The sequence below is a fragment of the Brachionichthys hirsutus genome, chromosome 17 (assembly GCF_040956055.1).
Source record: "Brachionichthys hirsutus isolate HB-005 chromosome 17, CSIRO-AGI_Bhir_v1, whole genome shotgun sequence".
Classification (NCBI taxonomy): domain Eukaryota; kingdom Metazoa; phylum Chordata; class Actinopteri; order Lophiiformes; family Brachionichthyidae; genus Brachionichthys; species Brachionichthys hirsutus.
Genome location: NC_090913.1, coordinates 3,812,616 through 3,825,570, shown reverse-complemented (window position 1 = coordinate 3,825,570; position 12,955 = coordinate 3,812,616). Strand labels below are relative to the sequence as shown.

Genomic DNA, 12,955 nt, shown 5'->3' with positions numbered 1-12,955 from the left:
GTGGCCATAAAACATGAAGATGCAGCCTGGAGCACAAGCGTAAAACTCCCTTGTCTGTAGTTCATAGCCAACAGCTTCACCTGAGAAGTTACAATTTACATTTTACAACAGTTACAGCTTAAGGAAATGTACAGCTCAGTACTGCATTCTTTACATGAGAGATGCAACGCTGCCAGTTCTGGACTGAATCTTAAGAGGAATCCGTCGACGTTTCTAACGTATGTGATGTGTAATAGATGGCTCCATGTTGTGACACTGTAGACGTCGTGTTCCTCTTCGTGTCTCCTCTTTATTGCTCCTATAATGACACTTTGGCATCCAGAGCGAGATACGAGCCGGAGCTGTCAGCTGTTTGAATTCATCGGGACAACTTGTGTTTTTTTCCAGACGCTCCAGAGTGTTTCTGCAGCTCTATTATATATGATGTCAGCCGTGAAGTGACGGAGGAGAATTAGCTCATGTCTCGCAGCGCAGCGCCGTCTCTCACGCCGTTTCCCCAAACCCATTAGAATGGGTAGAAAGAATCAGGGTTGACGCTCTTGAGTGAAACAAATACAATCAGTCGAAAATTCTAGATTTTCTTTTTTTCTCTCTCTTCATAAACATCTATGTTTACAATTTCTTTCACGCAAAGCATTATATCAATTTTTGTTGAAGAACAATGCATGAAAAGGATGTGAAGCACAATGAGACAGCCCCCCCCCCCCCCCCCCCGCTGCCAGGAGTGACAACTAGACGGAGACAAAGTTAACGGGTGTGTAATTTATTAAATAGATGAGATGAATGAAGGTGAGAATGCGGTGACATGTGGCGGGACGGTGCCAATGTCCTCATTTAGAGGTGGTAATCCCTTCATTGGCATGCACACACACACACACACACACACACACACAATCCTGACTCTAAGATTCATGCGCCTGCACCTGTCATGTCAGGGGACACCGTCAGAACTTGTCACCCCGCATTAAACAGGTGTTGGTGTCAATCACACACGAACACACTTGCCGCCACTATCGTTTCTTTGCAGAAGGTGACCCCCTTCTGCAAAGAAACGATAGTGGCGGCCACAACTCAAGCGCCTTGAATCAGCACGCTAAACGCTCAACGGGACATTTCCAGTGGAGTTCACTACTTCACATCCCGGACTGTGTCCTAGTGCAGCGTGTCTGTAACGTCTCTACGACGAGGAGTTCGTCCTCCAGCTCACATCAGCATCGGGGCCGTTACGAACATCAGATGGCAGTGATGGAATAGCAGTTGGTGATGCTTTGTTCTGATCTATTAATAGTAATAGATTTGTTCCAACGCGGTTTGTAGTGTCATCAGTAGCTGAAGTACACTGGGATACTCTGCGATACTGCGCACTTATACTTTCCTTTAGGGTGGGGTCGCAGGAGGGCAGAGGCTTATCCCTGGCTGACGTTGGGCAGGAGGCTTTGCATTTATTACTGTAATCTGTCTTCCTTGCTGTTTGTGCTGCATCACAGCCCAGTCGCTCCGTCCAGTCGATAGTTTCGGCCATGGTTTATAGCATAGTAAACATGGCACCGTCCTGCTTTCTGTTCTTCGCAGTGTGGGACGCAGGAAATGTTCTGGCAGACGACCTGATGGAGCAGGTGTTGCTGCTGTTGTGTTTTTATTACATCCAATGAAGTATTTATTATGCTTAAAGGTTCCTAAACTCACCAGAAGGTGGCAGCACCCAATAAAAAGCAAGGATACTCACGAGGACAAAATTCACGAGCCCAATCAAAGGTAGACATAAAAATGGCAAGGAGTGTGTGTGTGTGTGTGTGTGTGTAGGTGTGTGTGTGTGTGTGTGTGTGTGTGTGTGTGTGTGTGTGTGTTTGTGTTCCAGGGAAACTGATGTGTCTAAAAGGAAAATGCTAATGACAAGCTGACGGATTGTGTAAAAACACAGTCGTGATTACTGTAATTGAAAGAAGAATGACGTATTTGTGTTCCTCAGGAACTAAAATATCACCATCAGTCCAGAATTGTGCTCAAGATGTTCCACAGTGCTGCCGAGTGTTATTTACAGCTAAAGATAATTGCACCTTTGTAAGTATAAAAATAAATGTTTGCGATAAAAGGCAGAAGGTTTTAGTTTCTACTCTTGGCATTAGCATTCTCTTCTCTTATTTTAAACAGAGAAGAGAGAAGGAGCATCGGTTTAGGGTGGCTGCAAAACGCTTACATTGCTGATTGACAGCAGAAAAAACACTTTCACAATTTAACAGTTCGGGGTGGGGTGAGGTGGGGGGGGGCAATGGGTGATGGGACAGGTTGTGACTGGATGGAGAGGAGAGGGATCTCGTGGAGCAGAAAGCTTCAGGAAACTGCTTGTAACTCAGAGTTCAGCTGAACTGAGCTTCATTTAATGCATGACAACACCTGCCAAACATCAGCAGAGGAATAAGTCAGATGTGCTTCCACCTGTGTCCTGCTGCATGTTGATCGCAGAAGACTTTTACACTTACTTATGGTGCGGTGGTAGTGCAGACCCTGTGGTGTGGTGGGTTGATAAATGCCCCAGTCACCCTCTGGTGGGTTTAGAGGACGTCCAGCTCTATGTGATTGTATCCTGATGTCTTCTGGTGTGACTCTAAATAGGAATTCAGGGCCTGCTTGACACCAGGGTATGCAGGTGCACAGCCTTAACCCTACCTGCGAGTACGCTTTGAATTAAAGCCATTTAAAGGTCACATATTGTACCCTTTCTCCACAAGTTAACGCAGTTCCCAGACGCTTATATGGAATATCTGTGACAGTCTTTGGTCAAAATAGCAAACAGATGCTGCAGGACAGCGTCCCTCGTTTCTGTCTCAAACAGCTCTGCCAGAAACGCCTCTGAAAATGAAACCGAAAAAAAAATCATAGCGGGCACGCAACCATGGTAACCAGTGAGGTGAACTTTTTTTTTAGCATACACTAAAAGATTTTGCCAATTTTTGGTGGAACATTACCACCAAAAATAAACTTCATCCACTCTGTTCTTCTTCATCGACGAGCCACAGGTAGAGCGTGGACGTGCAGAGCGCAGACACGGGGAGAGTACGCACATCTCGTGAACGTGCCCCTGATATGACGTCACAACGGGGGGACATTGCTGCCAGACATGTTTCAATACTTAATTACAGAACTACACAAACTACCCAGGATTAACTGGATCGTTTCATTGTGCAGTTTTTGGGTTGGTAATGACCCAAAACCACCAAAATATGAGTGTAGAAACATGGGAAAATGTATTTTTCCCCACACAATATGTCCCCTTTAAGGTTTTCCTTTAACTACTTGATTTGAAGTCATCTGCAAAATAAATTGTTACTCACTTCTGTCTCCAGTTATTGAGCCTCCTCCTCTTTAACTCCTGCTATCTTCTGATCTCACCGAAGGCAGATATTAATTGAAGGGTCCTTGTTATAATAGGTTCTAATTGTTAATCTCACCGCCTTGTTAGAGAGCAGTCTGATTGTAATTACAGATGCTCATTAGCCGGGGTTCTGTCATTAATTAGACATTGTGACCTTGGTAATTGCTGCAGCTAAACATGTACATCCCAGTGATTTTATTGTGGAATTTTTCCTGCAGTTATTTCAACAAATGGCAACTGCTTGGCCTCACTGCACACATATAATAATTGTCCTCTCCTTGGTTGGTCATACATTCTAGCCTCACTAAGCTTTAATTAGTATGATAAGTAGTCCTGGCTTTTAACATTGTGGGTTTTTTTATATATTTTATGTTTGGAGGTTTCAAAGGAAAGAAGATTTTAAGGTGACGCTTCTTAAGTGTTGGTCATCTTCTCCAGCCCACGTATCCAAAATCAATAAAATATCGACTTCTCTTGGCTCAGGAAAGGACTGGAGTTGTGTACTTGTGCATTTGTTGTGCAGTAATTTGAAGGATGTCTGGGGGTTGTGTCAACATCGCATGACTCCGGCCTGTAATCTTCATGAGCCTACATTGTTTATTTGGCAGGAGTCTATTGCATATCACAAGAAGTAGTTACGGTTAGATGTTGTGCTGGAAATGAGAGATGCAGGATAGTAAGAGGAAGAAATCACCTCACAGGCTTTATTAATCATCTACATGAATATGACATGGCCTGATACACAAATACTTTGCCTTTCATCATGTCCACATTGCATATGAATGATCAGCGGAGGCATGACAAGAATAAATGTGGCCATTATTCTGAAGCTATCTGGGTGTCACGGCGTCGGTAAACTACGGTGGCTCTTCGGGGTCATGCGGAGCGGCCAGTTAAATGGTTCCCACCCATCGGGAGTGCAGCACAAATGGCACATCATCATTATTAATGTCAGATATAATACAGCGATAAGTCTACCACAACTAAGTTATCTCTCTCCTCACAACTTCCAGGCACTTCCTCTTCAAGACGGGCACAGGCACCACCCCACTCTTCTCAGCAACTCCCGGCTACACAATGGCAACCGGCTCAGTGTATTCTCCACCCACCAGGCCGTTGCCGAGGAACACCTTGTCCCGCTCCGCCTTCAAGTTCAAGAAATCCTCCAAGTACTGCTCATGGAGGTAAGAGGGGAAACAGGTAGAAAGAAGCCAAAGCACGCTGTAAAATCAAAACCAGAGTCGTACAAGGAGCAGGTGTAGCTGAGAGGCGTGGTCAATTTATTACTGCAAAAAAAAAGAAACCTCGGATTCAGTAGGAACAATAAGGTTCTCTTTCCGGTCACTGGATCGGCTCTTCAATCTCTCTGCAGTGCTCAAGGGTGCAGAAGATTAATCAATGGTGCAGAGCCGCGTCTGTGATGATGTGGATTGTGACCAGTTGTCTGTGGTGTAAAAAGAGCTAATCCACAGGAAGAAGGTCTCGATTTACCCGTCACTCTGTGTTCTTCCACTCACCTTTGGTCGTGAGCTTTGGGTATCAATGGATAATCCAGTTAATCCAGTTTACAGAGAATGGGCCAGTGCCAGCTAAGCGGAATCAGGCGAGCCTCCTAAGGATCATTGAGCGTTAAGAAGGACGAGGGCTTCCAGATCTGACATCATGACACCAATGTGGCAGTTCGACAACCTAGAGTTGGCCAGCATGGCACCGGCCCGGGTTCTGACTAGGTTCTAACGTTCTTTCAGAGTGTTGAATGAAGAACCGCATCATGTTCACTCCAGTGATCCATGCGATCAAAAAGACAATTGAGGAAAAGTGACGTCTCTTTAGAGACATGTAGAGCAGCACTTTAGTGCTGGGAGCGAGAGCGCTGTGTCGTCACCCAGAACACATTTTGATACCAGATTTGAGCAGGCCCGACTCGATGACGGTGGGACTTGGCTAGCTTTCAAACACATAGTTTTCACGGTGTGTCATCAGACGGGCTTCAGAACCCAAGGGAAACCCAATAGATAGCCGGTTCCTGCAGCAGCGATGGTTCCATGGCTGGTCTGTTGAACTATGTCGATTGTGTCCGTTTTTGTACAGTGTTGAACAGAATCTCTTGCTGTTCGCCACAGAGCATCTTGTAATGGAGGCGCTGGGCTGTTGGCGTTTTGAAAAATACAATGGAAAATATTGACAATAAAAGTAGTCAGATAAAATAAACAAGATCAGATTTTATTAAAAGTGAATGAGATGTGAAACTTTGAGTTGAACGAATTTGGAGGACATTTCTTTGTCCTTTGAACACTGCTATTACAAACACAACAACACAAGAAGGTGACAACACAACACAATCTTTGTCCTTGTTTGTTTGTTTTTCCTCAGGTGTACAGCCCTCAGTGCAGTAGGACTATCTGTACTGCTCTCTGTACTGCTCTGTTACTGCATAGGTAAGACCAAACACACCCTTTATCTTTTTGGCCATCTTTCTCTCCTATATTGTTTTTAATCTCGGCTTGGTTTGGCGCAGGCCCAGGGTGATAATTTAGACTTCTTTCATCTTTCTTCCAATCTTCTCCAGTTTCCTTCCTCTCTGCAGTTTTGTGTATCGTTTACTTGTGTTGCTGCGTGCATCGGTTTTCACTCTGCGGTTTCATAAGCCCATCAGATATCCAGGCTGCTGCTCAGGATATACCATAGGTACTATGTTGGCTAATAAATTGAGCAAATTCTACAGTAATTCTTTGCAAACTTGGTTTTCATTTTTGCACCATGTTACTTGCAGTTAGTTTTTCTACTTCGTTTGTAAAAACAAATCCTTGACGAGAATGTGCTCCCAATGCTCAAGTGTATTTGAAAAGAGCTGTCAATCAAAAAGGGACTCAGCCTTTCGATTTATCCTTCAATCACTGTGCAGAAGCCCGGTGTGCAGGTGAGCTGAGGCCAGCCCACTGCGCCATTCACCCCCGTTTGACCACTACTAATTCCACAGCGTCTCGGTAAAGGTCAGCAAAAACTAAAAGACCTTTGTGAAGGTAAAAAGATAGACATTATTGAAAGCGTCCAAAAACAAAATTTTGTTGTGAAAATGTAAATGGATATTTTACAAGATGTGATTTTTTTGGAAAAAGTCTCCATTATAATAAATGGGAAAATTCTGATCACAACAGTATCCACAATCCGGATCCGATCCGGATGAAATTCGTTATTAAGATAGAGGTCCCGACTCTACATGACTGTGTCAAATTCCATAAACATTGGTTAATAATCAACTGAGATATTGAGAAACAAATGTTTTTGCAACGTTACCAAAACTTTAAAAGTGATCCAGAATCCAGGATCTCTTCTGGATCATTACTAAAATTTAATCAACTGTTCCTGGGAATAATTCCAACATTTACTGAAAACTTCGTCAAGATCCGTCCAGAACCCGTTGAGTTATCTTGCTAACAGACAGACAAACAAACAAGCCAACGACGGTGAAAACGTAACGTCCTCGGCGGCGGTAATAATGGAACATACAACATATGTTATTCTGCAAATGCACCGCCTTAACGAGCTGAGCCTCTCTGGTGAATAAATTATACATTTCTAACCCATATTAATGTCAAATCTCTATTTAACGGATCTTCAATAAATAAGATGATTATTTTTCCCCTTCACTGTAACTTCAATCAGCATAAGGAAGAACATATACTCTGGTTGTTTCAGTGGAAGTCGACTTCATCCTACAGTGTTAACATTTACTGTGTGTGATTACCAATGTTGGCAGTCGTTGAAATAAAATATAAGGCCCAATAATAATCCTTTATGTCACTGAAAGCATCGAGTCTGGCTTCGTGTCTCACTTATGGACAGTTGTGAAGGGAATTAGATTTAATAATGAGTTCAATTCGATTTTATAAGATAATGCAGTCAGACATTTCCCATTTTAAGTATTAATTTTCTCCTCTCACGAGAACAATGTGAAATACGCACACGTATCATGGCACTCATATTTGAATGTAAACCTCGGACTCGACCCGACAAGAAAGAAAGAGCTCAATAAAATCCAAGGAGGCTACATTTTGAATGTAATCGAGAAAAACACAACTGGTTCTTTCCATCGCGGCAACATCGTTGTCAAAGCAATTTGCTCCTTGTTAAATTGTGTGTCGGTGGTTAAAAAGCCCGGCGAGCGATGGAAGAGAATGATAGAAATAAAAGAGTCAGAGGGGAGGAAGAGTGGCATCCATCAATTCCCACAATGAACAGAAGCAATTATGGCACCAGCAGAGATGGTCCTTGGACCTGAAGAACATTTGCCTCAGGCAGGCATGCGTGTGTGTGAGTGTGAGTGTGTGTGTGTGTGTGTGTGTATTTGTTACATGAGGTCCCTCATCCACCATCATTATAGAGTTTTTTCTTTTATATTCAAGCAGCAGTATACTTGGATTTTATGGTTCCCACACATCAACGCTTGATACACAAACTACAATGAATCCATCCCACCGCAGTATGTGAGGGTGTACACACACCCACACAGCCACAGTTCTAAACATGTGAGATGTTAAACATGTGATACGCTTACAGAGGGATGTGCAGCAGACGTCCCGCTCAGTTGAAAATGCTGCATTTGACGGAGGATTGATTGATGGTGGAACAGAGGGACCGCCGGCTAATGAGCACATGCCTAACCCTCAGTGGAGACTTGTGTTCTTGTTGATCTAGCAAAGCTACACACACACCTGGATTTAACAAAAATGGGACATGAATTCTGAATTAACTGCTCTTTTCGAGATCGTCATTTGCTGTAATTTCTAACACGGTAAAATAAACAATAATGTGTTTTTTTAAACCAATTGTCTGCACATATGTGTGTGTGAATACATTAGGGCGTCATGGAAAAGTTCATTTTTCCCGTAATGTAATAGAAACAGTAAGACTTATTATTATTCAACATTGATTTAATTTCACTATAAATATTTCAAGCATTTTTTTTTTATATATCTTGAATACCACAAATCTGGTCTCCCACAATATTAGAATTTCATTTTAAAAAATAAGGTTTCTAATAACAAAAGTCAAACTTCTGGAAAGTTAATTAAATAACGCATGTAATACTACTTTTGCATGAAGTGTCTGGAAGCCCCGGCTGCTTTAATAGCCGCCTTCAGCTCATCTGCGTTGTGGGTCCGACCTGTCTCAGCTTTCTCTTGACAAAACACCGGGTTCAGGTCAGGTGAGTTAATGCCAAGCACATTAACGCCACGGTCAGCAGACCAGTTCTGATTAGTATTTGCTCCGTGGGAAGATGCCAAGTCCTTTGGAAAAAGGAAATCAGCATCCCAATCCATCATTGGCTGTGATGGATTGGGTTGACCTTTCACTCTGGAGTCAAGAAGCCTGGATTCTGTGTCTCTTCACTCCACCTCCAGAAACCGGAACCTTGGTTTCCAAATGAAATGCAAAATGTACTTTCATGTGACAACATTGTACCACTGAACAATGGTCCGACTCTAGTTCTCGATAGCCCAGGGGCGATTCTGCTGGTGCTTTGACTCCACCGTCAGTCCACTCTGTCATTCCTCCTCAAGTTCATGAGTCTTCTTAGCTTGACCATCTTCTCATCACCTCCTCCCACACTTTGCCCTTCCAGTCAACGTCCCATGAATGTGCTTCCATACAGCAGCCATCCCTTTCAGCTACGATTGCCTGTTGCTTACATCTCTTGTAAAGGTTGTCAATGAGAGTCTACTGGGCAACTGTCAAGTCAGCAGTTTTCACAGTGATTGAGGTAGTGTGCACTGCAACTGACTGATAGATGCATGGTACTTATATTGCATAAACAGTGATTCCCATGAAATATTCTAATATATTTGAGATACAATTTACTGGTTTTTTTGGTGTAGGCTGAAATGTATATATATTATATATAGAATAGTGACAGTTTTAACTTTCTGCACAACTGCCAAAAAATATTTAACTTTTCCATGATGTTCTGATTTTTCGAGATGCACCTGTGTGCATGTCTGCATATTTGGAATTCCCACAAATGCTCAACAGTCGTATCTCATAAACCTTCTGTCCCGCAGCCCACCCCTGTTACTTCAATATTCTATTAGATAGCTGTCCAATCTGTATGTAATAAATCTTTCTTGTGCAAAACTAGCTGCTGCACATGCTCTTGTGTAAGTGTAGCCGCTAACGGGAGGATCCAGACTTGAGTTGATGGGTTTTTTTTCCTTGTCGTTTTTTCTAATGCAAGACTGTCTTATAAGTAGGTAAATAAAACCTATGTGATGACAAGCCCTGCATCCAACAGCCTCTATGTTTTGGCAAGGCATGCCCCAGACAAAGTGCAGACACAGGAATGCCTTCTGTCCAACCCTCCATTTTTCTAACACATTTACTTTCTGGAACGTAAGTCAAAAACGCACAATTTTCCACATTCAACAACCAAGAACTCGAGAGGTGCCTTCAAGGTTCCTGGTGTATTCAATTTTTATTTTTAATTCAACAACTTGATTTTTTTTTTTCTAATATGCAATTTATAAGAATTGCAGTTTAGTACTAAGATATCTTTTTAAATGTCCTTCTCCAATGGATTTCATGCTGGCCCCAAAATTAATTTATTCAGTCTTTTGGTTTTTTTTAATCACTTTCTGGTGCATATTTTTCACCAAGATGATTTGGCATTTCTGAATGCTTTCTTTTTGCCTTCATTATTAGTTTATAAATTAAATGAGAATTCTCTGCTTATTTTCATTGTTTTTCTGCATCTAGAATTAATTATATTCCTCCATGTGCATCATTAGAACCCAAGTTACCTTGCCATCGGTCCAACCCTCCTCTTTGCCATGAGCCAAAACATTTTCAAATGTTTCTTTTACGTATATATATAATATATATGTCATTTTTATATATGAGTTTCTTTCATCTCATTGTCATTATAGTAACAAATGTTTCAGTACTACACAGCACAAATAACTTTGAGGATATAAGGACTGTCTCCAGTCGAGATTGTTACGAGCCAGTTGCCGCATAAATTCTAGAGCAACATTTCTCAATAAAATACATTCACATAACAGCCATCTGCCATTTTTCATGAAAAGGTATTCTCCTGAATCCGTAAGTGGCATAGAATTGACTTCAGTATAATCTGGGATTGCTGTAACAAGAACAAACTGTGCTACAGCTCATGCCTACCTTAACTTGTGTCAACGTTTTTCAATCAGGAATAAAACTTTTTCCAAATACTCGTAACACCACATGAAGGCAGCTCTAGCAGCATCTGTGCATTTTATTTTTTACAGAAATACACAGAAATAATGTGCAGTATTTCTTCTTCTTGGTCCTCTGTCTTCAAACGATGAGGCTTTTTTCCGTAGCTCTGTCTGATATTACAGTTATAAAACCCCAAAACACCGGAAGAAGTGGAGCCACTGCGTCCAACTGTTAACAACCTTTCATGTCCTCAACACATTTCTGGGATGCTGTAACGTCTCCCGGTGAGGAAGCAAAGCTGCTCACCAGGTTGCTCATCCCAGCCCTGCTTTGAACGCACAGGGATAGAGCGTTCCCTATTGATCCAACGATTTATCCTGCAGGACATTTTTTTATTATAGTATCTACAGTTTATAAATAATTATGTTTGCAGATTATAACAAATATTTATACACAACCTCAGGATGGGTCTTGTATATATATTTGCACTATCATCCTTAGCGCTATTATAGTTGAGGCAACTGAATATATTTTAAATGTTCCTTCAATTCTAAATTTCCTACAATGGCCATTAATTCACTTATGTCAGACACATACACACTTCTGTTGATTAGCCAGCACTCTCCCATGACCCTTTGCTCCTGTCCTCACCAGGGGTTTGTGGGTAACAGGCTAGCACAGCATGGCTCTAATTTAATGAGGTGAGAGATGTGCGTGTGTGTGTATAATCGGTATGTTCGAGTGCGTGTTAGTGTGTGTGGGGTGGAATCCACAGCAGGGGTTTCTCTCACTAAATGCTCCCAAGTTGAATCAGTAATTGGTCGTTGACTTGACTCTCCGCAGTGTCTGCTGTGAACACATGAGGAATCTAATCTGCCATCTTTGTGTGCTTCGAAATAACACAAACAGGTTCACGCTTTTATTCTTTCTGGCTGCTGAGAAAATGATCGTATTTGAAGACTAGGAATATTGTCACATGATAACAGCTATTATTATGTCAACAGTGGTCTTCAGAATCTCATATTCTCAATCCGATCCCCTCGAAAAAAGCTCCTATAGCCCTAAATTAAAAAAGCTCATGAGGTGAACGGTTCTGAAGCGAGTTCACTGAGTTTCACTGTGTTTGCGCCCCAGAGAGGTTTAAGCTCACCTGAGCACAATGCAACGATGACGAATGCAGCCTGGTGTATTCAGCATCGATGGGTCTGAACATTGTGCCCCCTCATTCAATGAAGAGGCAATTGTGAAACTACAGCCACACTGGACAGGCTAGTAATGGTTGGAATTCTCACTAGTGAGTAGTGACCCCCCCCCCATCAAAGAAGGAAAAGCAGCAGCCTGGCTGAAGAGACACTTGTCAAACAGTCTAACAAAACCCTCTTGAACATCTGAAAGCCAAAATAGAAAAAAGGCCCTGGGACAAAAGAGAATCAAATTGGGGTCAGTTTAGTATTCGTCAACCAAAAATAAAATGAAAATAAAAAAGGCACAATGCATAAAAAGTGGACATCCTTTTATGATCTCACATCATGGCAGTGAGCTTTCCAGTGGTAATGAGCATACAGCTGTTCTGTTCAAATTTGTGTTTTTCAGTATTGCATCAAAATTTATAGACACTGATACATCTTTGTAAACTTCAAACAACAGCCTACACTATTAGATTCTACCATCCAATTGCACTGGGATGACGAGACCTCACATTAAACCGAATTCCCATGTTGCTTGCTTTGCTGATTCATTTTGTAAAATGCCTCTTCTGCAGTTCTTTATCTTAGTCAGCATAAAACTGGAGACGCCATAACGAATAGAGTGACTCAAAATTACAGGGAGTCTTTTGGTAGGGGGGGGGGGGGGACGACTCCTGGGGAGTCTGATTGCCTTGGTGGTTTCAGTCTCTTCTTTGTTCTTTGTTTTCTGCTCCAACAGGAGTATAAGTCTCTCAGAACTGAAGAAGCCTCTTGGATGAGAGGTGAAACATCTTCAATCTAACGTATCAGATCTACATATCAGATTCAGGAACACAGGATCAGTGATCATTGCTCCACTTGGACTTGTCGATCTTGTGAGGATATTTGCCCACAATCACGGCCGTTTCCTCCATGTAACGAGTAAAAGCATTCGTGTCTCCATGTTACAAAATTCAACGCAAAGTGAATGCCCAGTGAATTCTGGGGGGAAATGACGCGTGGTCTGATTATCATGTCTCTGTAAACGCTGCCCACAAATATGGCCAGCGGCGTTGCATTGTGGGGTAGTGTTACGTCACACTATAGAGAAGCGAGAGAAGACCTGGGCACAGTAAGGATCCCAAGCCCCCCCCCCTAGAGAAGATGTCTCAATGTCACCCCAAGGGACAAAACATGAGCTGTTCAAAATACGACGACAGCC

The 12,955-nt window shown here is 42.3% G+C and overlaps 1 protein-coding gene across 1 annotated transcript in view; it reads left to right on the top strand.

Annotated features, from left to right (window-relative positions):
* LOC137906693 (teneurin-3-like) overlaps positions 1 to 12,955 on the top strand; it is a 131,489-nt gene that overhangs the window by 73,667 nt on the left and 44,867 nt on the right. Inside the window, exons 6-7 of the mRNA XM_068750981.1 lie at positions 4,387 to 4,557; positions 5,747 to 5,811. Coding sequence (XP_068607082.1) covers positions 4,387 to 4,557; positions 5,747 to 5,811 — 236 coding nt within the window. The remainder of the gene's footprint in view (positions 1 to 4,386; positions 4,558 to 5,746; positions 5,812 to 12,955) is intronic.